General features: G+C 38.3%; 3 protein-coding genes and 1 long non-coding RNA gene across 6 annotated transcripts in view; 3 read left to right on the top strand and 1 right to left on the bottom strand.

Moving 5' to 3' along the window:
• The first annotated feature begins 760 nt into the window (after window positions 1-760).
• On the top strand, window positions 761-5656 carry LOC131312126 (PTI1-like tyrosine-protein kinase At3g15890). 2 transcript variants are annotated; one of them, XM_058339880.1, is made up of 4 exons: window positions 761-1043; window positions 1962-2109; window positions 4021-4283; window positions 4591-5656. In XM_058339880.1, the coding sequence occupies exons 1-4, from the start codon at window positions 1000-1002 to the stop codon at window positions 5285-5287; spliced, it is 1152 nt and encodes a 383-aa protein (XP_058195863.1). In that variant the 5' UTR covers window positions 761-999; the 3' UTR covers window positions 5288-5656. The 2 variants fall into 2 exon arrangements, with proteins under 2 accessions (XP_058195863.1, XP_058195862.1); XM_058339879.1 differs by having other exon boundaries at window positions 821-1043; window positions 1929-2109.
• Window positions 5657-6861: 1205 nt separating this feature from the next.
• Window positions 6862-10639, top strand: LOC131312120 (uncharacterized). Of its 2 annotated transcripts, none has more exons than XM_058339875.1 (5): window positions 6862-7277; window positions 8250-8382; window positions 8916-9136; window positions 9548-9721; window positions 10154-10639. In XM_058339875.1, the coding sequence occupies exons 1-5, from the start codon at window positions 7059-7061 to the stop codon at window positions 10238-10240; spliced, it is 834 nt and encodes a 277-aa protein (XP_058195858.1). In that variant the 5' UTR covers window positions 6862-7058; the 3' UTR covers window positions 10241-10639. The 2 variants fall into 2 exon arrangements, with proteins under 2 accessions (XP_058195858.1, XP_058195859.1); XM_058339876.1 differs by having other exon boundaries at window positions 6872-7277; window positions 8922-9136.
• Window positions 8452-25659, bottom strand: part of LOC131312122 (uncharacterized) — an 80313-nt gene continuing 63105 nt past the window's right edge. The window contains exon 3 of the long non-coding RNA XR_009195712.1: window positions 8452-8468. This is a non-coding gene — a long non-coding RNA (uncharacterized LOC131312122). The remainder of the gene's footprint in view (window positions 8469-25659) is intronic.
• Window positions 11831-25054, top strand: LOC131312116 (uncharacterized). Its single transcript, XM_058339869.1, has 11 exons — window positions 11831-12357; window positions 14055-14123; window positions 15018-15113; window positions 15563-15684; window positions 16917-17112; window positions 20585-20760; window positions 22055-22184; window positions 22749-22909; window positions 23018-23109; window positions 23512-23608; window positions 24679-25054. The coding sequence occupies exons 1-11, from the start codon at window positions 12067-12069 to the stop codon at window positions 24722-24724; spliced, it is 1476 nt and encodes a 491-aa protein (XP_058195852.1). The 5' UTR covers window positions 11831-12066; the 3' UTR covers window positions 24725-25054.

Genomic DNA, 25659 nt, shown 5'->3' with positions numbered 1-25659 from the left:
GTAGTTGCATTCTATAATGACAAGCAATCAACACGCCAAATGACTTTGGGTTCGAGATCATGACTTTTGGGTTTAACTGTAATTTTATTTAACATGGAGGTTCAATTAGTAATTTAAATAACTCTAAGATTTAACATCTTTTTTCATTAGAGAATAAATTATTTACACCGTCGGTGTAAACATTTATTTCCTCCAAATCAATTGCATTGCAACATTTGTTAAAATAGTGGTCTTAATTAATAAAATATGGCGACGTAATATAATGCAATTGATTTGAAGGAAACAAATGTTTACACCAGTGGTGTAAATAATTTATTCTCTTTATTCTCTTTTCATTAACCATAAAATATATTTGTAAATAAATTAACCTCTAGGGGTTGAAATATTTACATTGTTTGGGTAAAAGTAAAAATATTTTACTTTACAGACTTCTCTAGTCGAGACGAATTAATAATTCATAAAATTTTGATGCAGAAAAAAAAGAATAAGGATAAAATAAGAACATGTTCGAATTTTTACAGAGGTCAAATATTTCATATCTTGTGGCCCACTGAAAGGTTTGTCCAATAAATATCTTCATGGCTATAGAATTAGTCGAAGTTACCAAGTTGACCAAGATATTCTATTATAAAAAAATAATTCTGAATTTGAAAAAAAAAATGTAGAGGGGGCGTCTACGTAAATGGCTAAGTAAACGAAATAATTTTTTAAAAAAACTGACCCCCGCAGAAAAAATTGAACAGCGACCAAGAAAAAGTCCGCCGGTTCAGGGATTGACTTCTCTCTTTACACAACACTGCAATTCTTCTTCTTCTTCTTCTTCTTCTCTCTCTCTCTCTCCCTCTCTCTCTCTCTCTCTCTCTCTCTAAATAGTTTGGTGCTTCTATTGTTTGCTGAGGCAAGGGTATTTTCATTTATCGAATTCGAAGCTTCAAAGTAGGAACTACGTATAGATCTTTACATCGGGTGTACATGTATGTATGTATAGAGTGAGAGGAAATGCCTTTTTGCAAGATAATTTGTTGCGGCAGGGGTTCGAATAGGTAACGCGTTCACTTATCAATTGCCATTATTTTCTCTCAATTTTTGAGTAACGGAGTACCATATGCTTAGTTTAATTAATCTTTGAGGTATTATTTTGGTGCCATTTTTATTTTTATTTTTATCTCGAATGATAAGTTGGAAGTTTTTAGGTTAGTGTATAGTGTAGAATTAGGGCAGATAAACAAACCAAATCACTCGGTTAGCTCGTTCAAAGCTCGTTTGAGATCGGTTTGTTACATAAACATACCAAGCTTAAACATTTTTGAAGCTACGCATTCAAATCTAGCACGAAAGCACTACTGCTTGGCTTGTTCAACTTACGATGTTCAATCCAAGCTTCTCGAGCTCGATCATATTATTAAGCTTGTTTAGGTTTCAAATCAAGCTTGAACAATCAACTCTTTAGGCTCGGTCGGTTCATTTATCAGCCCTATGTAGAGTGAAGAGAAAACTTACTATACTTTATAAATTAAATGGCTTTCCCTCGGTTTGATTTCTAAGAATATCTTCTCTTTATAAAAAAAAAAAGAAACAGAAAAACAATTTATGAGCTCAGCCGTACTGCATTAGTTGCACAGAACTTAATTGAATTGCCTGTTGGATTTGTGGAGCATGATTAGTGTAGGACATACCACAACGTGACGTTTTGTTCAAGGCCTAAGGATGTTACGGCAGTTCATTGATGCAGTAAACCCTAGCCCTAGCATATCTGAAATTGGCGACCCTAGCAGCTGAGGTTGTGCTCTTCTTCTCCATTCGATAAGATAGTGCAACTGGTGCAACTTGTGCATTGTGGATGTAGGCAATCTTGCTGAACCAAGTATATCTGCGTGTCGTGGTGCTTTCTTGATGTGATTGATTGTTAATTGAAATGGTTTTTTTAGTGTCTTAAAGTGGAAGTGGATAAAATTGTACAGGAAAGAACATGGGCAGAAGCAAGTGACATGGAGGATCTTTTCTTTAAAGGAATTGCATTCTGCCACAAATAATTTCAATTACGACAACAAGCTCGGAGAAGGTGGATTTGGTAGTGTCTATTGGGGTCAGCTATGGGATGGATCACAAGTAGTGCATCGAACTCTGCTCTATTTATTTCGTTCCTAAATTTATGTCATGTATGATGTATCTATCACTTTGAACCATTTAGGCATATTAGATTGAATAGTTAAGTAGTGAGAGCTGCCATTTGAAACAATTGACTTATGACACTGACATACATTAGGTTTCGCTCTGAAAAGTTTAATATTAGGTGGTAAAGGTTTTGTAGGTACTACATGTTTAGATATACTTTAAGGGTTCTGAATTGAATAGTAATACTTTTCAGTATTGTTTAAAATGTTGTAGACAATATCACATGCAAATGCTTGTCCCTAGTAATGTAACAATGGGTAACTGTGTGATTTGATATTTTGGTTTGAATTATTTGCATTGGTTAACATATCTATTAATTACTTCAAAAAACGTTTTTATTCAAAGATTTAGTTATTACTATACAAAGGGAAAAACTGTTAAAAAATAAAATTAGATCAATTCCAAAGCACTCTTCTTTTTTACTAAGAAGGAGTTCCAATAAATGGATAAATAAAGTGTACCACCTTACTTAGAAAGAAAATGGAAGAACCTGTGGATTTGTGGTTGGTTGGTTACTAAACCAGAAAAAATGTCTACTTGTCACCAAAGCTTTGATTTCCCTTGCGGTGGCACTCTTGTGGTGTCATTTGCCATGTAAAGGGTTTGAGCCATGGTACCCACTCTCACACCCAAAATGTCTGCTTTTCCAAAATGACTCTCCAAGTGTCATGGCTATTTTTTGTTTTGATGGAATTGTTAATTTTTTTTTGGATAGAAGTGTCATGGCTAGTTATCTATGATAATTGTGTCATAATGCATAAATGACATCAAGGGAATAAGTTCGGAAGTAGAGTGCGAAAACTTGATGTCAGTTGAACTATGTCCAACCTGTATACTGTTGAAACCCACCCCAATAGCATCCTTGTGGCCCCCCATTGAAGGATTTGAAATCTTTGCTCTTGATTGTGCTGAGAAGCACGGGCACTTGTACCGGACTCATGTATGCGTATCCGACATGTGTTGACTGTCGAACACAGACACATCGGGACACGCTCCAAACACGTGTGGAACACACTCTTTGTTTTATAAAAGTTTTATTCGAACATTGTTCAGACATGATGGGGCATGCTAGTCTCAAAATCGTCATTGATACTTGGTTCTGGACTATTTATTGAGAGGGATTTTCTACATCTTTGTAACGTTAATAATACTTGTGCTTATTCTTAGCTTGACAAATGGATGTGAATTGGTGAATCCAATACAACAACAACAATAACAGTACTCATGTAATCCCCAATTGATGGGGTATGGGTGGAGGAGGACTAGATATAGACCTTAGCTTTGGCAATATATGCACAAAGTGGTTGCTCTGAGAAAATTTACTACTAAAACAGTGGGCCCCCTATACCTCCTAAAATCGAGAACCTCAATGGACGTTATGGCCATGGAACCATGCTCCCAAATCAGAGGAAGAAAAATAAATAAAAGGCCAGAAGGCATCAGAGAGGACCTAGAGACCCTATTCAATTTCTGTGTACTCACTATCTTGCTTCCTTCGTCACAATTCAGAGCATCAGTTATGCACAGTTGGTGAATCTAATGTTGTTATAGAAGCAGTAATGGTGTAACTTGTAAATTAGGAGTCTTTCCTATCAATGAGGTTAGATTTTTCTAGGATAAAAGAATACGATACAGCTTGCCACAGCAGACTTTTATCCATGAGGTAATAGTTTGGGCATGCAAACTCATGAAATAACCTACAGACCCTCACACTAATGGTCTTTACCTTAAGGCAATCCTTAATTTGTGCAATGTATCTTATATGTTTAAAGGTGATGGAATAACCAGGATGATTTCTGGCATAGGAATTAAAAAAATCTAGCCTGACAGAGGTTGTATGTTCAGATTGCAGTGAAAAGGTTGAAGGTCAGGAGCAACAAAGCAGACATGGAATTCGCAGTTGAGGTTGAGATACTGGCACTAGTACGGCATAAGAATCTGCTAAGTTTACGTGGCTATTGTGCAGAAGGGCAAGAGCGTATAATTGTTTACGAATACATGCCTAACCTGAGCTTGCATTCTCATCTCCATGGGCAACACTCGGCTGAATGCCTTCTTGATTGGAATCGGCGAATGAATATAGCTATTGGATCAGCCGAGGGAATTGCGTAAGTTTTGTGAATTAATTAAAAAGAAAAAACTATGTCTCGACTCCTGATTGAAGGTTTCAAGGGAAGGTGAAGGATCACCAAGGGGAACTGTGACTCGTCATGTTTAGATTTGTTTTGACGATGAAAGGGGAAGTAAATCCAATTTTTTTTTTAAAGCTCTTTTCTTGACCTCCAAATTTTATAGGAAATAGAGGGGATGTGAACTGTGAAGTGCTTGTCTTACAATCAGAGTATCTCTTTTATATTTCACACCCTGCTCCATGTGATAAGTTAAAGTTGCATTGACCTATATATTTCCGTGCAGCTACCTTCACCACCATGCGACCCCACATGTAATCCACCGAGACATAAAGGGAAGCAATGTGTTGCTAGATTCAGATTTCAACGCCCAGGTTGCTGACTTTGGATTCGCGAAGCTAATACCCGATGGTGCAACGCATGTGACCACCAGAGTTATGGGCACCCTTGGCTACCTCGCCCCAGAATATGCAATGCTAGGAAAGGCATCAGAGAGTTGTGATGTCTACAGCTTTGGAATTCTTCTTCTTGAGCTTGCCAGTGGGAAGAAACCCCTTGAAAAGCTCAGTGCCTCAACAAAGGAGCTTGTTGGCGGGAAGATGCGAACGCTCGGTGCAACAATGAAGCGCACAATCACCGATTGGGCTCTGCCGTTAGTGTGTGAGAAGAAGTTTGGAGAAATTGTAGACCCACGACTGAATGGTAACTTTGTGGAGGAAGAGTTGAAAAGGGTAGTCTTCATTGCACTGATGTGTGCCCAAAGTCGACCAGAGAGGAGGCCCTCCATGCTTGAGGTGGTGGAGCTTCTGAAGGGAGTCTCAAAAGATAAGCTTTCTTTTCTGGAAAATGATGAATTATTTAGAAGTCCAATGCCAGCAGATTGTAACGATTGTTCGGGTGTGGACGATGGGTCTGACTTTATTTCCGAGGAGAAAGAACCGAAACAAGAAGTGAAAGAGGTGGAAGGTGATACCGGAAAGTGACAAGGAAGGTTAAGGTACGGGATGTGATTTTAGTGCACATAGTGTTTATTGGAATAGTTGAGGCTTTTCATGTTTGGGCAGGTTTAAAAGAATGGCGAAAGTTGTGTCCGCTGCCTCTACTGAATTGGTATCATGGTTTGTTTGTTGCTGTATTCGTGTGTGAATGTCCGTTATTATCTTTTACTCCTTCTGTTGTTTGAGAAAGCGTGAACCGAGACCAAAGCTGTATTAGTGGTTATCTAGGTCTCCGTGTTTTGATTCAGATTTAACATGTATTTTTAGGCGATTTGGCAACATGAACAAGATGGTCATGTATTGAGATGAACTATTCAATACAACATGTATAATGTGGTGTTTGCTTGTTCATTAGATACTTGAGCCAGTTTCATTATATCTCTTACAAATGTAAATTGTATATATCGACATAAGATGTCCGATTGATAAGCGACTATTTTGAAAAATCTAAACGATTTTGATTACGGTCTGGGATGGACTCACAACGGTGTAAAAATTAACCAAATACTGTAGAATGATTAAAAACTGGGCCAAGTAGCCATAGTTGAACATTACATAGTGAGTGAGGACTCCATTGGCCAGGGTCACAAGAAAGCTACACTGGTCGAACTCCATTGGTCACGGTAACAGGAAAGCTACACTAGTTGCCCATTCTCACCCATTGTCGGGAGCCAAAAAAGAGAGGATGGATTTCATTCACACACACCCATTGAGGTTTTCCTTAATGATGGATACCTCATTCATGTATGAGAATTAATAATGAACCCTCTGTGAATTCTACATTCGCTTTATCGTTACCCACAAATCGACAATCGTTGGTCCATACACATGATGGAATGAACCTCATTTGATTTATAAATTCGCTCTATCGAAATCCCAAATCAACAATTGTCTGTCCAAACACATGATGGAATAAACTCATTTGATTTCTACATTCGATTTATCGAACCTCCAAAATCAACAATTGTTTGTTTAAACACATGATGGAATGAATCCCATATGATTTCTACACTCGCTTTATCAAACCCCCAAAATCAACAACTTTTTGTCCAAATACATGATGAATCCTTTCTGATAATAACAAGTAGCAAATATTTATCAACTCTCACTTGTTTTGATTCAAACCAACCTTTTTTTCCCATACACGAGCTATTTTGATAGAAATGACAAATTTAGGTGAAATAAATTATGAGTTGAGAGCTTTTGATTATTTACTTACAAAAAAGGGAAAAGTTTTAATATATGACACTTTTTGGCTAATCCATCACTTGTTTGATTGAACAATAATAGAGTTGATGTTGGCGAAATAGACATTGAAATCATTTGTAGTCATTTCTTTATGGATTATTCTAAAATTCGTCCAAATGGGTAGGATAAAAGATAAAAAGTTACATCAATATCCCAAAAAAAATGTATGAATATTTATAAAATATACATTGATATCTAAACTTATTTAGAATTATGTGTATATTATCCTCCGCGTGGAGGTTAGCAAAACCGCTTCTTTATCCGTGAAGGGGATATTTGTTAAATTAAGGCAAGCGAAATTTATCCCAAAAAAACTGGACCAGAAGCGACAAAAGGTATCGGCAAATAAAAAACAAAAAAGCTCTCTCTCTCTCTCTGTTATAAATCCCGAGCAGAGACGGCAGAATCAAAACCCTAATCCGATCAAAACTAGAACTCCGAAATCAAACCGGATTCGAACGGAATTGGGTCGAATAAGAAGAGGGCGGAGAGAGATTGAGACTGAACAATGTCTGCAATTGTGTGCGGCAGCAAGAGATCATTCTTCGAAGAACTCCTCCCTTCACCACCGTCATCGTCACCACAATCGGCATCTTCATCGCCTCCTGTTTCCAAGAGGCTTCGGTGCTCTTCTTCTTCTTCTCCGGTCCGCTTCTCGCCCTTCTCGAACGCGCCGCCTTCTCCCGTCGATCAGCTCAGAGCTCTCTTCCCTCTCATGGACAGTCAGGTCCCCTCCCTCTCCCCCTCCGTCTCAAATTACTTGCCCCTTAGAAAAGTCGTGCACTTTTCGGATAATGGTTTTAAGTAAAGGAGATGTATGACCGGATGTTCTTTTACAGCTCTGATTATCCTCTCATATTGTGCAATGTTCGTTGGCTCTTCTATTGTTCTGATTTCACTGTCGTAGTTTTCGATTTTTGCTGTGGTATGGGATTATCCGTTACTTTTGTTTCGCTCGAATATCTCCATTCCGAGCATTGTCGCTTGTTTCTTTGCTTTGAAGTGCTTCGGATAGATGTTAATTTGGCATTGTCTTGTTGGACTTTTGTCCTCAATAAGCATAGCCTCTAACTTGCTGTTGGTGGAAGTTGGTAGTTAAATGAATGAATGACGGAACGAGGTGCTATGTGTCTAATTTATTTAATAGGGAAATACATTCTCCTGTGTAACTCTGCCTGTGCCGTGCTTAGAGTCTAATATTTTTTACAGCCGGTCCCAAGCCCGGATATAGGAGGAGGTTGTACGTTAGGTAGCTGACAACCAACACGTAATAGCCCTATTAGATCTCTATGACATGAATCCTAATATGAAGACAGAGCTCAATGGAAAAACAGGATTCATGTAGCCGACCCTAATTGATTGGGACACAAGGCTCGGTTTGGTTTGGCTATTCTCCTGTGTCCTTGATATGCTCCAGATTAAGCTGGGGAAAGATGGCCCAAGCGCTATTCTGTATGCGGTGGTTTACCACCAGCTGTTCTGTGGTTTCAACTTTCAATTGTTGTCCGTTCAGTGGTTATGCTCGTTTATCTAATATTTTTCTTGTTTGAGTATGACATATGACTAATCTTCTGTTACTTAAGGTGTCAATTTTTTCTTTTGCACAGTTATTAACCGCCTTCTCAAGAAGATATGTTTCCGTCGTGCAATTGTTGTAAGTTTTATGAGTTACTAATTCCTTTATCATTTGACCTTCCAGGTTCTTGAGAGGGTGTTCGATGAATGTGGCTATGATATAAATGCTGCTATCAAGAGCCTGCATGAGCTTTCTCTTGGATATGTAGGAGGAAACTCAGTTTCTGCTGAGGAATCAAATACAAAGGTGGAGAAAGGTATACATTTACTTCTCATGGACAGATGGAGATGGAGGGGGCTCGGTTAACACAACCGAGGCAATGCATTTGCCCCTTCATCTCATCTTGAATATTTGTAGTGTCTAATGATTCATATCATTTTCGGTCAAAGGTTGGGATACTCTATTATGATTTGGCTTCAATGCTTCATTTATCACGACAGTGAATTGTACATCAAGGGTTATTACTTTTTGTTTCCTCTATGGATCAAAACTCATGAGTTGTGTTGCTCAGTATAAAGAGATTCCGGAAAAGGATGATAAAAGGGCTAAAAGGCGATAATTATGTTTCGGCATTCTGTATAGGAAGTTTTCCTTTACTATATAAGAGTTTAGACCCAGTCTTAAGCTGTGAGTTGTCTATGTGTTTTATCTTATTAAGTTGTGAGTTGTCTATGTGTTTTATCACTAAGTGGTGCAATTTGAATTAGCCAACATTTGAAACGTACTGTTCTATGATACTCGGTGTCTCTAAGAGTATGAGAATCTTCTATTTGCCTGCTAACTTTTTAGGTACAGGAATCATTGATGAAGATACTGCTCCTTCAGCGGATCATTCAGCCCAGAACAGTGTTCACATGGATGGTGCGGAATGGGTGGAATTATTTGTGAGGGAAATGACGAGTGCTGCTAGCATAGATGATGCTAGGTCCCGTGCTGCAAGAGTGCTGGAAAGTTTAGAACAGTCTATTAGTGCACAGGCTGGCGCTGAGGCAGCACAAAGTCATCATAAGGTTGGTAGTGGATTCTTAATACAATTGCCTTAGGCAGAACAAAATATCTTAATGTTGGATTTGGATTATTAGTACACTTGTCGTTGGGCTGAGGCAGATTTTGAAAACGTGAAAGCCATATAGTGATTAGCAAGATCATTTCAAAATTCATGCTTTCTTCTGCTCCTCTGTCCTATTTTGTTGGCGTGCAGTTAATGGTGAAAGTTAATTAGTTAAAATGCAATTTCTTAAAAACACAAGTTATTTTTTTGCTTTTATGTATGTTTGTTATAGTTATGCATGGTTATAGTTTTGTAAACGTAGGAATTTAAATATTTGACTTGTCAAAGTGGACAATGTTGAAATATCTGAAATTGGAAAGGTGAACAACAAATTCTTGTGGGCTTGCTTAATCTGTTTTCTGTTTTTAAGGTGAATGTAATGCTCAAGGAACAAATTGAAGTACTTCTCCGGGAGAACACCATTCTCAAACGAGCTGTGGCTATCCAGCATGAACGTCAGAAGGAGTATGATGATAGGAACCAAGAGGTGCACATTTTGAAGCAGATGGTATCTCAATATCAGGAGCAATTGAGAACACTTGAGGTTAGCAGCGATACTTTGTCCACTTTGTATTACCAAACCAAACCAAACCGAGCCTTATGTCCCAATCACTTGGGGTCGGCTACATGAATCATTTTCCTCCATTGAGCTCTGTCAAGGGCCACACAATGTGAGAAAAATCCTTCCTAAAGGATCATTAATGTTTTTTGGATGGGGTAAAAGAAGAGAGAGAATCGTAGATTTCTTTCATATGCGAGAAGGATTGGTTGTCATTGCTGTTAAAGTGCCTGTAGGCTGTAACATAGCATCAACTTGCATTATTGTCAGAAATCTCTGAATATCATCGTTAGCAATTATCTTTAACCGTCCTTTTCTTTTTTGCCCTATGTTTTAGAAATTGGGCATCGACGCATCGTGAATCCAATTTTTTTCTGTGCTAACAGTCTTTCCTGCTTTCACGGAACATGGTTGCAGGTGAATAACTATGCATTGACAATGCATTTGCAGCAGGCTCAGCAAAGCAACTCGTTTCCTGGGCGCTTCAATCCGGATGTTTTCTAATGAAGAGTGGGTAAAACTTATCATTCCATCAAAGCCAGTGAAACAAGATTGATTATCAAAAGCATAGGATGTCTTAAAGATATGTGTTGTGTTTGTTCCAACTTGCAAGAACGTATGAGCTACGCTTGCAAGGCAAAGGCTTGTAACAGGGCAAATGGTTAGGCTACTTCGGCCTTCTTCCCATTTCATTGTCTAGTGGGTTATAAATTATCATGTATTGATTCATTCAATGTTTTGGTGTTCCTTTTTTTGTTTTGATCCACTGTAAGAATTTCCTGGAAAATGATACAAGCAGTCCCCCTTTTCCTGTTTTCCAGTTTCGGTTTTCTTGTCACTCTTGTAAGAAGTGAATTTTGAATATCACATTCCTTTTCTGTTATATGTAACGACTTTTGTTTCTTGTGGTTCAGTTTTGTAGACATGGTTTGATGGCTGCCCAAACAGAAAGGCCCAATTTGGCGCCTGGATTTGATCTATTGAGCCATAGGGCAATAGTGGGCTGCAATTTTTGGGCCTTATGATGGAGAATTATAGAGAATTGTTATACACGGGCCTTGTACAAATGCTCATGTCGGGTCGGGTCGGGTAACGCCGACCTCCAAATGATTGACATGACTCGGGTATTTATTTATGAGAATTGATTCACTCTTCTTTTTACAATTAATTAATTTTTTTTTGTCTTTATTCACTTGAATTTATTATCTTGCTTTTTATTCAATAAATTTTTCACATATTCAAAGACAATATTGTAAATTCATGTGAATAAACAGAAAAAAGAGTATGAATGGCTAAAAGGGGAGTGTGAAAATTATTTTATTTATTTATATATATATATGTACAATTCAAAACATTTTCACTTTTCAATGTTTTTGTCTTTTAAAAGAAAATTTTGATGTTTTTGACCTTTTAAGAATCTTTCTAATTTTATTTTAGCCCTTTTGAAATTGAACTGTTTAAAAAATAATCTCTTAAAATACTGGAGTATTATATTTTTGCAATATACCCATTATTTATCAAATTTCTGCTTCTGCCACGACTTTGTTAAGAAAAAAAGATGTCCACTCATTGTTTCTCCCTCTGTTAATTCACCGTAACTTCTTCCCTTTGAAGTAATTTTAACATAACACTTTTTACTCATATTAACATTTTTGCACTCTTTTTTTTTTTTTTTCCAGAAATGCACTCCAAATTTTTTCATTGTATTTTCGCGGAAATTTTTTGTGTAATTGTAAATGCTAAAAGATGAATTTGAAAACATATTTATTACACAATAAAGTGCAACAAGCCGATAAAAAATGGGAAAAATGCTAATCTTCCCCCTTAGGGCTGAAAAGTAAATAAAAAGGTACATTGATATTCGAGAAAAGTATATTGATAATTGTAAAAGTGTATTAATGTTCGTAAGATATAATAGTAATATCATAACTTTTTTGAAATTGTTAGAATATTATCCTCGGCCTAGTGAGCTGTGATCAGCAAGAGCGAAAAAAACGGAGGGCGAAAATGAAATGAGATGCTAAAATTTCCTTTTTATGTATTTTCTCAGTATGTATAAATAAAAAAAGCAGTACATTAAACGTGTGGAAAAAAACGCTTGACAGATATTGACACCATGTAAAAGCGCGTAACACCACATCTTTTGGTTCTCCCCCACCTCCCAACTATCCTTCCATCCAGAAAACCTCTCTCTCTCTCTCTCTCTCTCTCTCTAACAAAACAGCCACCAGCTGAATCAAAAATATGAACAAAATCAAACACCGCTTCCTCTTCATTTAGTCCAATCATCAAACACTTCATCTACACCCCCCAAAAACCCCACGCCAACAATGGCAGCCGCCGCCACTCTCTCTCTCCTCCCTTCTTCACTCAGCTTCACTCCCGACCGCCACTCACCTTCTCCGTCTCCTTCCTCCTCTTTCTTCGCCGGTGGGACCTACCCCTGGTCCCACAAGAACTTCCCTTCCGTTTCTTCTTCGTCGCAATCCAACAGGGAGATATCTGCGAAGCGGTTCCGCACGGTGGTTATGGCCGCAGCAGATTATTACTCCACTCTTGGGGTTCCTAGAAGTGCGACTAGTAAGGAAATCAAGGCCGCTTACCGCAGGTTAGCTCGCCAGGTACTGAACATCCTACAATTGGGGGTTTTTTGTTTATGTTTTCCATTTTCAGCTTGACATTGTTGCGTTTCTATGTCCTTGTGATTGTGTTTTTATTGTAATCCCAAATGGTTTTTGGAGGAAAATGTATCTTTTTGACATTAATGTATCGCATGGCGGTAGTGGGGTCTAGGGCTATGTCATATAATGCGCGTGAGCATGCGTATATGTAAGCACTCACTGGAGCTCGATCCTGAACGGGTCATTCAAAAGCATCCGAAACTACTAAAATTTGCGAGAGCGAGGATTGAGAGCGCGAGCGCTGAGCAAGGATTGAGAGCGGAAACAAAGGGTCCTACTGGGATGAGAAACAAGGAGCGGGAATGTGGCACGGCACAAGCCTTAAATTGTGATTCGGCTGGGGTTTATTTCAAAGGGATGGGAAAGAGGATACTTTTATTTAGTTCAGAGTTGCCTGATGGGAAAAGGCCAGGTCATTGACTCATTGGAATGTCTCGAATTCTGACTAGAGCTGTTCGTTCAGATTCATCAATAGCTCTAGTTCATTCCGTCGCGTTTATCGTTTTCCGTGTTCCTCTACCCTTGGGATAGATTCCAAAATCATAATATACTTAGTGGTAGACATGGAACTGAGGAATATCTTGCAAATTATTGATTCGAAACTAGGAGTATTTTCTCGTCCAAGGCTCAACAATCTGTAGTTTTGAGTTTATTAACTCTGGGGATTGATTCAAATCACTAAATATACCATTTCGGGATAAAGGAGTAGCATATTTTAGGACGTGTTCTAAAATGTAATTTGCGAGGGTTTTAGGGTTCCCGGGTAATGGACGTATGAATGATAATCTTATTCTCTTGCATCCTACACGAGGTTGAATATATGATTGAATTCATAAATAAGAAGTGGTACCTTAAATTGATAAATTGGGAATGCTGTATTTTTGTTGGTGCTGATTGTCGGATTTTCGATCTTTCAAGTTTTGGATACTTCCTTTTTGTCTCTTAAGGTTTGGCATTTGAGGTTATCGGCATTTTGCTGAAGTAATGAGGCTGTGATCTGGTACATAAGGAAACCCACGTAAAGGTGGCTTTTTATATGTTTTGGGAACACAGTATTTAAGTTCTGAAGTTACAGATTATTGCATTTCCCGAAAATAATGAGGCTAGTGATCAGATTTGGAAGCAAGCCTACAAAAAATGAAAAACAAATGACCAGGTTTAAAAACTAAACCACATAAAGTTGGCTTGATTTTTGTTTTGAAAGCACCCTATTTTTGTGCCGTTAGATTCATTTTCCTTGCGAGGAATCCTCCAAGGCGACAATTTGGACCCACCCCAAATGACAACCCCACATACCTGCAACTACGCATAAGCCACATGTATTGGGTAAGTTTGGCATTACCAACAGGAGTTGAATTGAAGACCTCAAAGTTTAAGGTTGGTTCCTGAGACAACCTTAAACTTTTGGGTGGTGGGTTTGCCCAGTTAGATTGGTTTGCTTTCTTCTGAAAATGTGCTACAATTTTTGCACATTAGCAGATTGACAGCTATGGCAATCTGAAACCAGCAAGTCAGCAACATTGAACTCGTGTGGCTTTTTTTAAGGTTTTCCAAATAGCACCTTCCAAGTACGGGAACAGTTTACTTCTCTTCTTCCATGGTGTCCAACATTACCTTTTTTTATTCATTTCCTGTAGTACCACCCTGATGTCAACAAACAACCTGGAGCAACTGAAAAGTTTAAGGAGATCAGTTCTGCATATGAGGTATGCAAGGGAGCTAACAATGTCACTATATTAGTTCTTGTGGTCGTGAAAATTTTGCCTCTTATTTTGTGCACACTATATGTCTATGTTCTGTGATTGTTAAAGTGTGAATTAACTGCTACCTATGAACTTCAGGGTTTTAAGTGTACGTGTGGGGTTTGCAAATGCTGTATTTTGCTGATCGATGAGTGCAGGGGCTGGGTGTGGCAAACCTTTTTAGTTGTTTTTACAATTTCCTTTTATTTCTGTATGCCATATGACCATATCGTTTCTTGGTTCTGGCGAATATGGTTTTTGTATGATCAATTGGTGATATGTGTTCAATTTAAGTAGAAAATGGGAGATTATAATTTAAGGAAGTAACTCTAGGAGCTCAACTTCATTGTGTATACAAAACTTTTTCCCTTTAACTTTTTGGTTCAAATGTATTAAAAAATTAGCTTTTTAAAATTGTTCGAACCTTTTTTTATGCGTATCTCAAGTTTGTGCATGAAATCTTAGTCCAGGCTTGGTCCGTGGCACTGGCACCACCTGGTCACATCCAAATGCATATGGATTGAAATACATTTTGTTACCACGTGTGCCATAGTTGGTTGCTTGATAGTATCTGCTCATCATCTCTCCCAACCATAATCCCATCTCTGTTCAGCATATCTCTCCCGTTGGTTTCCACATACAATGTAGATGTCATACTTGCATTGATAGAGCTTAAATGGGTTCATTGAGATTATGTTTTTGCAAATGATCTCATTTAGGTCTCATGGAAAAATACTCTGCCCTTGTGTTTTGGAATGTTTAGCTAATTACAATTATTCTGTTTCAAGTGAATAAGTTTTATTAGTTGTTCATATTCACAGAAGTGTTCCTTTGAATTCTGAAGCACAATATTGTCAGGTGCTATCAGATGAGAAAAAGCGAGCTTTGTATGATAGGTATGGTGAAGCTGGGGTTAAAAGTACTGTAGGAGGAGGACAAGCCGGTGCTTATACGGTAATTTTGTTTTGCTGAATTTCCCTTTTATGTATTCCATACCTAAGAAACAGGACAGGAAACATATTTGAGGCACAGGCGTACATTTATATAGATGATGTCATTGGCTGTTGTATATCACATACTTGTGGACCCGTAATTTTGGGGCACACCTTTCTCCCTTGGAGCAAAATTATCTTTGAGAGGCAGAGAAGAATAGGGGAAAGGTTGAAAAAGGCAAATGTGGCTCAATACTCTATACTACTCGCAGAGAGCAATTTATGCATTTATGGCTTTTGGCTTTGGAACAGTTACTATAGTGGAAAACACCTCTTAATTCCTTCATGCTAATCTCCTAAGCAGACCCAAAAGTTTCTAGACATCACAACGAGAGAACAATCTATCGTGATATATATGTTAGTTACAAACTTTTGGTAAATTAGCTAATGCAGAATGTTAGTTTATTGCAGACTAATCCTTTCGATCTGTTTGAGACATTCTTTGGGCCTAGTATGGCTGGTTTTCCTGGTATGGACCAAGCTGGATTCAGAACGACTCGACGTAGTACAGTAACTAAGGGTGAAGATATACGGTGAGTCAAAATTTGACTGTAATCTTCAAACAATTTTATATATGACTTGTTGAATTTAATAGATCCGTTGAACCTTTCTTATAAACTTCACAAGGCATTGTCAAGAGTTATTTTTGGTAAGTAATTTCTTATTGAAACGCCCATAAAAAAGAAGGCAAGGGGATGGCCTTGAACCGAACCCCATTACAGCTAAACCCGACTCAAGAGAGAACACAAAACAGAAAATACAAATAGGAAATCGACACAGCAGGCAAAAAGCCAAACCTAGCAGAAAAGGGGAAAAAAACTCAGACATTCCACCTCTGCCTAATCCATAGCCATTCCAGCAGTGCATTTGACATTTTCCCAAGCACTTAAGCAAGCTCTAATGTCCCTTCGAATATTCCCCAAAACCACAGCCCCATCCCCACTTTTGGCCTTAAAGCTCCTGGCATTTCTTTCCCCCCAGACGTGGTAGATTGTGGCAGCAAAACTCAACTTGAGAAGAGAGTTGTAGGCAGTAGCTTGGCTGCATCTCTGGATAAACCAATCAAGCTCCTGATCAAAGCCAACAGGGCTTCTAAATGCCCCACATTGGATCAACAAATTGTGGCACTCCCAACCAGAAATTGGACATCCAAAAAACATATGGGAATGACTCTCCTCTTCAGCATCACCCAGCACATAAATAGAATCAGTAATAATACCCCATCTAGCTAGTCTATCCTAGTGCTAAGTATGCTTTGACAAAACATCCGCAAAATAACTACCCACCTTGGAACCTATTGTTTAAACCAAACCACCTTGTACCAACGTACTGTAGGTCTAGCAGATTTCACAGCCTCCTAGGCTGACCTAGAAGAGAATTCACCATACCCAGTTAAAATCCATTAACACCGTCCTCATTGGCTAGGCATGGCTTAAATCAGGTGGAGTAGACTCCATAATCACTTGTAAAGTGTTATCAAGAGTTAGAAAGAATAGTACAGCATAAGTTCAGGGTTAAACCTATTCTGGGCTATGTCATTCTGAGTACATACAGTTACTACTTAAGGGAATGTAATATTGCATATTAGCATCTAGATATAAACAGCTAAGCCTGGATGCCCTCCTCTCATTTGGGCTGCTTTTTATGGTGTATCAAGTATGTTACCTATTTCCTTTTGGCATGTACTTGTTTTATATTTGAAATCAGTGTTGAGTGTTGCCATAGGAACCTTTAGAGTTGGCCCATGATGTGAAATTTCTTTCAGTTATGATATGACTTTGGAATTTTCGGCGGCTATATTTGGATCAGAAAAAGAATTCAAACTTTCACATCTTGAAGTATGTGAAGCTTGTACCGGTACTGGAGCAAAGATAGGGTCCAAAACGAGAATATGCTCAACTTGTGGCGGCAGAGGTCAAGTTATGCGCACTGAACAAACACCATTTGGCATGTTTTCACAGGTAATTTAGTCCTTTTGACTTACCTAGGGAAATAAACTTATAAGACTATTTACTCCTTAGTCCTTACATATGTGAACTTCTGATCAGGCGTATGAAAAGCAAGTTATAAACATGCATTGTATATTTCTTATTAGTTGCTTGGTATCTTAACCTCCTGTATGACACAGATGTGAAAATTTGGGGAACATCTTGAGTTATGGCTCTGGAACTTTGCATTATTTATTATTACTTTGCAGTTCCACTGCCAATTGACCACAAAATATAAAATTCTGAGTATACTCTGAATTTTTGCTTATGACTCCGTCTTCCGAGGCTGTTTGCTGGGTATGTGTTTCAATGTGTTTGATGTGATGGGCGTCACTGGAAAGTTTTGGGTTAAGGTAACTTAGGGCTAGAAAAGTCTCGTGCCGCCTATTAACTGTTGGAGTTTGTCCCACCAAAGTTAATTATCTCCTCCAAAAACTAGTATATTAGCCTAGGCGGCCTCTCCATTCATTGCCAATTGGTTTGAGTTGGATTCTTTACATTAACAATGGAGTTGAGCCCCAGAATTGGTACGTTACAGAAGAACATTGTGCGAACAAGCCAAGCTATTACTGTATTACCTATAAATAAAAAGTTGACGAGGGCAAATCATATATGTTAGATATCTGCTTTGACAATCTCCATTCTCCAGTATAGAAGGAATAATACAATCTGCTGAAAAGTTTTTCGCAGCAATAGCTGTTGTTTCATTATATTTGTCTTGTAATAAAAGTTTCGACCTTGTCCCCATTTTTGAGTCATGGTGAATGGTGATTTTGCTTTTCCTTGTAGGGTAGCTCCTAGATAACTTGACTTCTGCTCTTTCATTCATGCCAAATTGCCAATTATCACCTTCCACCCTTTTCTTTTAAATAGTTATACGGTTGAGGACTGCTAATGAAGGAATCATGATCTTCCATGTAGAAAATGTTCAACATTTGGAGTGTCAACGTTTGTACCTTTTAAGATTATTATTATTATTTTTGAAACCTACCTTTTAAGATTATGTAAATAGGTTAATGGCCTATTTTCCAGATCAATTTCTTCTATGCTGTACTCATGTCCTCTTTCCTTATAGGAAGCTGGCTACCATACTTTTACGCAAAATGTGAAAGATACTCTTGTTGTTGGTTCTTTGCTACAATATACCTGGTGAAGTATAGCTATGCTGCCAAGTGCCAAGAAGGATAATATCATAATATATGTTCAAACCTTCCCTATAAGAGTATAAGGTTGTAAGACTCGTAACTGGTTTCTTAGAGGACCCTTTTACTATTTGAAACAAGGTTCTGAATACTGTAACGCCTAGAGAACCGGTTTTCCTACTTGTAAGGTGCGTACCAGTACCGGTGAGATACCATGTACTGTTTCAGTTTTATCGCTAAATTAGTGTTATTTTCCCTCATCAAAGAATTTAGTATAATATATACTTTTATTGGAAGGACGAATGAATTTAAAGTAGTTTGGTAGTGACCGGTACTAGAAGAGGAAGATAAATTTAGATGTAGTCTGGTATTGATCGGTAATTACCGTTATTTGAGCCAGAACGAAATTAGAGGTGTTGTGTACCGGTTTGGTCAATACTGGTACGTTCTAGCCTATACGGTGAGGGATTCGAAACCTTGATTTGAAATTCCCAATTCTACCTAAGTCATTTTAGTCATCTTTTTGGTATTGAAGATAGCCATTCCTCCGAGGAACTAGCCTCTTTGTTGCAGATTCCATTTTGATGAGGAAATAATCTAATGAGTCTCTAATTTCTTCCGGTTTCTTTTTTCCCCGCAACTTCATCTCAAGGGGAAACCCTAACCATTCAAATTGCTAGCCCAATCAATGTGAAGGATAATGTCAATTGATTCTTATCTCGTAGAGAAGGATTGTTTCCAGACTAAGATCAAAAGTTACCATGCTTTAATACATGAAATTCCTCATCATTGGTATGTCAACAGTAAGAAGAAAAATTTATGGAAATTTCGAATGTTGCATCATATTCCCGGAAAGAATTTTGAAGGTGGAACCACCCAATCTTCTGAATCCATGTTGCAAGTTGATAAACCATAGTATTATATCCCCTCTGCTTGAATCATTTTCATTTGTTGAGCTTCTGAGGAGATCTGCGCAGAAGGGGTAAGGGAAGACTAAAAAGGAGGACAGTCAAGAATAATATTGAAGGCGAAGAAGAACCTTAGTTGCACGAAGAGGGAACGGGAACGGGAGCAGGGGCGGGGGAGCAGATGATCATAGAAGTGTGGGAGCACCTTTGGGAGCATTTAGGAAAAATTGTTGAAGTTACAAATATTTTTATGTATTTTCCGTTTTACTATAGTTAAATGTCAAAAAAAATATTATTCTACCACTTAAAATTGTAAAAACATAAAAAGGTTTATAATTTTAATATGTGATCCAGAAGTTCTCCATATCTTAGTTGCACGAAGTGGGGGCGGGAGCAGGATCGGTGGCGGACGATTATAGGAGCTCCTCTTTCGGGATAGGGAGCGTTCAAGAGTAATACATGAAAATATGTAATGCAAGTAAATATTATTATGCATCATTCATGTCAATTGCAAAGATTGTCTTAGTGACTAAGTAATATTGGTTATATTAAGTAAATTAGCAAATTTAAGTTAATATCTTTATAATATCTTATCATTACTTTGTCTTTTCTCTTGCTTGGTGTCTTTTATTTTGTTTCTTTTGGGATTTATATGCCTAAGGGGTTACCCTAGTTGGGAACGGGTTCCTTTCTCAATGGGAGCGAGGTTCCTAGGTGGATAAGCCACCCACATAGGAGGTTCCTGCAACTAAGAGAAGAACCCTAGCCCCTAGGAATCCCTGTGCCTAAGGACCCTTAGAGATCCTTGTGCCTAAGGAAGTAATGGCATCCCTGCACCAAAACCGTTCTCCAATTCAATTCACCATGCAACCATTAAAACATCCTTTGTGAATCCTTTATAAGTTCTACAAGTGGTAACAAAGAGATCACGGTCAACTAGTCCAACAAATCATATCAAGCACGATAAATCGTAACCGACAGATGAATCTAGTAATAAAGTCGTTATGTGATTCTTCCTGCTCTTCATCAAAGTGATTCGTTGATACGCTGGCATTGCATTTTCTCAAGAAAAGTTAACCCTCTAAACACTTAATTTTTGCCATAGCATATGGGGTATATGAAATTCCTCTGCAACATTGAATGGCCATAGCCTGTGAAGAGTATTCTTAAAGTATGGTGACATGAGTTTCCAACTGTTCCTAAAGTATATGGTGTTCTATGACATGTCAATGGTGCAAGATTGAATGCATGGTTGAATAGGTCCTGAGTTTTACATGTTGATGAATGTTTTGATTCCTTTTGTACCGCTTTATTTCCACCATTGGTCCTGTTTGTAACATCAGTATGTTTTTTGCTGATTACTCCTCAGACTTCTTAATATTCTTATGACTTCAGGTTTCTGTCTGTCCAAATTGTGGTGGAGTTGGTGAAGTCATTTCTGAATACTGTCGGAAATGCTCAGGTGAGGGACGTATTCGTGTTAAGAGAGATATCAAAGTTAAAATTCCACCTGGAGTGAGCAAGGGCAGTATTCTGAGAGTTGCTGGAGAGGGTGATGCTGGACCAAAGGGGTATTTAGTTACCTTCTTCCATACATGACTTCCACGTGTTCTGTGGTGTATTTCTACTAAATCGTGGGTTATTGCCCTTGTTAAATGTGTGTAGTCTTCCAGATTAAAACTGTCTTACTAAATATATACAGATGACATGGTCGACTGCTTCCTTTACAACTCCAGAGATTCTCCATTGTGCTTTATGACTCTCTTCAACCGATATCGTTATTTCTTTCTGCTTTTGATAAGTAACAGTCTTCATGGTACTTGAACAATCTCGTTCCTCCAACAAGCCTTGACATTGATAATCATAACCCCAAAAAATAATGACCATGTCACTGCTTTTCAGCACTTCACTCCCTGATATCGAAAAAATAGCCAAAAATCACTGGTATGGTTTTTGGAATGAAGTGAAATATAATGGCATGCATTAAAGATGGTGATGACTAGAAGCAATTACCGAAGGTGAGCTTTTCTCTTGGGGTTGCCAGCTACCACATACCTAGAGTTGAATCATGATGAATTAAACTAGCAATGCCTAGGGGCTATGCCGAAGTTGAAAGCATTGTGCGTCTTCTTATTAGCAGGTGCACTAAACAAAGGTGTCCTCACATTTGAAGTTCAGTTTTAAGAGCTAGAATTCATTGAACTTACTGTTAGATTTCTTGGAGGGTTCCAACCTAAAACCAATTGGCAATAGGTGGAGTAGCCTCTAGAATTTATTAACCAAGCTTGGGTGGCTTAGATGAGAGATATGAGACAAGTCTAACACTCCCCCTCACGTCCAGCCCGGATGCACGTGGAGGTGACAGACCAGAGAGCTAATTGATTGACTCGAGCGCAGAGATGACAGAGACTTTCCCACGAGAGGTGAGGCCATCCAAGACCTAGCTCTGATACCATGTTAGATTTCTTGGAGGGTTCCAACCTAAAACCAATTGGCAATAGGTGGAGTAGCCTCTAGAATTTATTAACCAAGCTTGGGTGGCTTAGATGAGCGATGTGAGACAAGTCTAACACTTACATTCATGTTGCTTTGTGCTCAACCTGTGTTTAGGAACTTTCCATGTGAGTGATCTAAATAAAATATTGTGCAAGTACTCAAAAATTAGAAGACTAAACTACTATCACTTTTCTAAATTTTGTGCGCTCATCTGTGGGTTTTGTGCAAAGTCTCATTTTCTGCTCTAAGTTGAGATTCGGGTTTCCTCTTGGTTGACGCATGTATGAGTTCAGTTATTCAAACACTTTCAAAATATCAAACTAATAGACAAGGTTCAGAACACTAATTCCCTTCTGTTCTTGTCAGCAGGGGCCCTCCAGGAGATCTTTTTGTCTACCTTGATGTTGAGGAGATTCCAGAGATCCAAAGAGATGGCATAAATCTACTTTCAACCGTTTCAATAAGTTATCTAGATGCCATCTTGGGTGCTGCTGTTCAGGTGGAAATATTATCTGGTCATTGCTAGGATAATTACATATGGAGTAATAGCTTTTGCCTGATTCCAAATGTTTGAATCTTGGCTGTTTCCCATAACTAATATTGTGATTTGAAGCAGATGGTTTAGCTTTTCCACAGAAGGTAAGTATTTTGAATTAAATCAGAACTTCAAAGAAAAAAGGGTTCCTGGTTGTTGTGGTTAGGTAAAATAAATATTTGCAGAGAACTCTCTCTAAAATTTTAGCTAAAGCTAAAATGCTTACCTTCTGGGGTAATATCCTCTTCTATATATGTATTCCATCCAAAGCCTACTCATAGATTTGAGTTAAAGCCCTGTTCAAGGTGGCTTCAATGCCACCGAGCTTCCTAAAAACCTTTTCTCACTCATTCTTGTGGCTTCTTCTCCATGTTTTATCTGAATAGTTTCTGTACTTAGCTCTCTTTGGCACCCGCCTGTGCTTTATTCCAAACTCAAGAGGATAGTGCATTGAATGCAGATTCATTGCAAACTTCCACAGATAGGCCTCTTCAATAACAATTTGTTCATTGTTTGGTATTTAAACAGGTTAAGACAGTTGAAGGAGATACTGAACTCCAGATTCCTCCAGGTGCACAACCAGGTGATGTGCTTGTACTAGCAAAGAAAGGAGCACCAAAGCTAAACAGACCATCCATCCGAGGTGACCACTTATTTACAATTAAAGTGACCATACCCAAACGTATTAGGTATGTCGTATCTGGTCTGTTGATCAAGCTATCCTAATAGTTAATTTCTTTCTTCACCACTATGAAAATTGAATAAGTGTAATTCTATTTTCATGCAACCATATGCAGTGCCAAGGAGCGTGACGTGCTTGAAGAACTTGCTTTTCTGACTAGGAATCCCAGCAGTCGTCCACAATCTCGCCCTAAAGTTCAGCAAGCTTGTAAGTATTTGCTTTGTCATCGGTGGGTAATGTCAATTTACTTGGGAAAATGAACTTGGGAGAAAGTTGCATACGAACGCACTGAAAAGGGGCACCACCCACAAGCAGTTAGGCCCTAGCTGCCAAGAAAAGTAACAAAATGATCACCAAGGCTGGTTTGATGGTGGATTTGGTGGATTTATCCAGGGAACGGAAAATGATTCAGAAACCGAGGATTTAAATTTATCTTATTCTCATTATTATCTTCTTGTTCTTTGCTTTCTCTTTCTCTACATGAAATCTTATTGAAATTCATGCCCAAAGAACCCTGCAACGATAAATGTCGATTTCTACCAGTTGTTTAATACTTTATCCAATTGTCAGATTCTTACCAGTTGAACACCATTTGTCGGTGTTTTACAGCTAGAAGTACACAAAGTGAAAATGATTCTGTTACAGAGGATACTAATGAAGAGGGAGATCAGAATGACCTGTGGAAGAAATTAAAAGGTTTTGCTGGGTAATATTTCTGTTCTTTCACTTGCAAAGTATTACTTCCGATTAATAGTGAACAGGAATACTTCATCTTCGTGGTATTTACTTGGGCCAGTGCCTAATAATTTCCCTCACGAGATATTACTAATTAAAGGATTTTGTTGAATGTTTTGCCCATGTGAATCTATTGGTGATACAGTGTGAATTGTTCGTTGCATGGATTCGATTATTCGTGTTATTGGCACTCTGAGTTCTATATGAAAGCACTACTTTTTATGTTGAGCATATATTCTTATCCGAGGAATTTGGTCCTAAATTTGAGGCTTAGGCCTTGAGCATTGATCTCTAAATCTCATTAAGTTGGTCAGTGGTTTATTTTCGATCGGTCAACATTTACCACTGTGCCAAAGCCATCCCCACATGTTTCATCATGTGATATTCTTCCTACAGCATCTTTGATAGTAATTTCTTCTGTCTGAAACATGGTGTGTCTGTTCCTTCTCTTTTGACCATCCTGCTAGTTTGCTGTTCAATGATCTCACGTGGTAGCATTTTTCCACTTGAGCCGCTGTTATTAAACAATAATTAACTCTTAACAACTTGTTACGCAAAAGAAGTCCATATATGAGATCTGCTTTCTTTAGGTACTTTGTTAAGGCAAAATTTTGGAATATGTGCTACCTGGTGCTGATATCTATTCACTCGCTAATTCGTCCTGTAAAGTGCTTTGCAAAATTTCAATCTTCAGAGGATTTATACAATCCCTCTGATTCTATGGGTATATGTGATTACCTGTAGCCTTGATGTCATACAAGGATGTGTTTTCCTTGGATAAACTTGCATCGCGAGTACATGCAAACTAGCTTGTGTGAAAAGTCATCTTTCGTGGACAACGGCAAAAGCTGGTTTCAGTCGGTGGATTCATGATAATAGACTTCCGAATTCTAGCATAAGAAAACATTGCTTAGATTAATATTTGCAAATAACTAATTAAAGGCTCCTTTGTTCCTTGTATTTTTACCTACTCCTATTCAATTGCTTCTTCTCTTTATCAATATGGCTGTGTAATGACCAAAATTGGTGTGGATATTGCAGGTCTGTGGCAAATGGAGCTCTAAAATGGTTGAAAGGCAATCTGTAGTTCATGGACAACAAAAATTCATACTTCTCACCTCTGTTTACCATGCAATGCATAGATTTGTTTCCCTCATCAGGCCCAGAAAAAAGGATACTACACTCAGTCACTCATATCAATTGATGATAAATGTAATGTAATGTGCTGTAGCCATCAATATCTCACCCTACTGCATATTCTGAGTTTTTTGTCCACCTCTTGTAAATTGTAGCCGGGGCTTCGTCGAACAGACTCACATTTTCGAGAGTATTCATTTGTATGTCATGAGCCAGTTTAGATAGAGGACCTGGGAACTGTAACAATTTTTGAGCCAATATACATACAATTTTTGCACCATGTGCATATTGTTTTCTGGTTTATTTACTTGGCAAATAGTTGAAGCCAGAAGTGCTCCCTCTCAGTGGTTCAAAAGCAGCAACTAAGGTGCTCCTTGATACTCCCAGCCAATAAAAATAGCAATCACGAGATGGATGAGGCCAACGTGTTCCGCCTTGATTGGGTGAGTGTGAGACAAGACTAGTGTAACAACCTGCACTAGTTGATTTGCTAATTCTTAATCTAACACGGGGCTCAAAACTTATGACTCAGGTTAATACGTATTTACTGACCATTACCTTGTATGCTATTTCACTTTCCCATATCGAACCAATGTGAGGCTAGAAAGGGATTTCACAATCTGCCTCACTTAAGAATGTTTCCGTTACGCTTGGTCCAACAACTTTGTGACATGCACGCTTCTCAAACTCGTCTCTTGTGAGGCCTACCAAGCACATCTCCTCGCGGGAACCATCTCACACTTTCGGTTAGTGTAGGCTCAAATACCAACATGTGACGGCTCATGCCAACTGATCTGCCAACCTTAAGTCTAATCACATGGAACTCATGTTAATTTACTTTATGAAAAAGTCTAGGAACAAATTTTCCGAACACAACTGTATCTG

This window comes from Rhododendron vialii, chromosome 12a (assembly GCF_030253575.1).
Source record: "Rhododendron vialii isolate Sample 1 chromosome 12a, ASM3025357v1".
NCBI classification, from domain to species: domain Eukaryota; kingdom Viridiplantae; phylum Streptophyta; class Magnoliopsida; order Ericales; family Ericaceae; genus Rhododendron; species Rhododendron vialii.
Note: the sequence above shows the minus strand (reverse complement) of the source record. Positions and strands in the feature narration are given on the sequence as shown.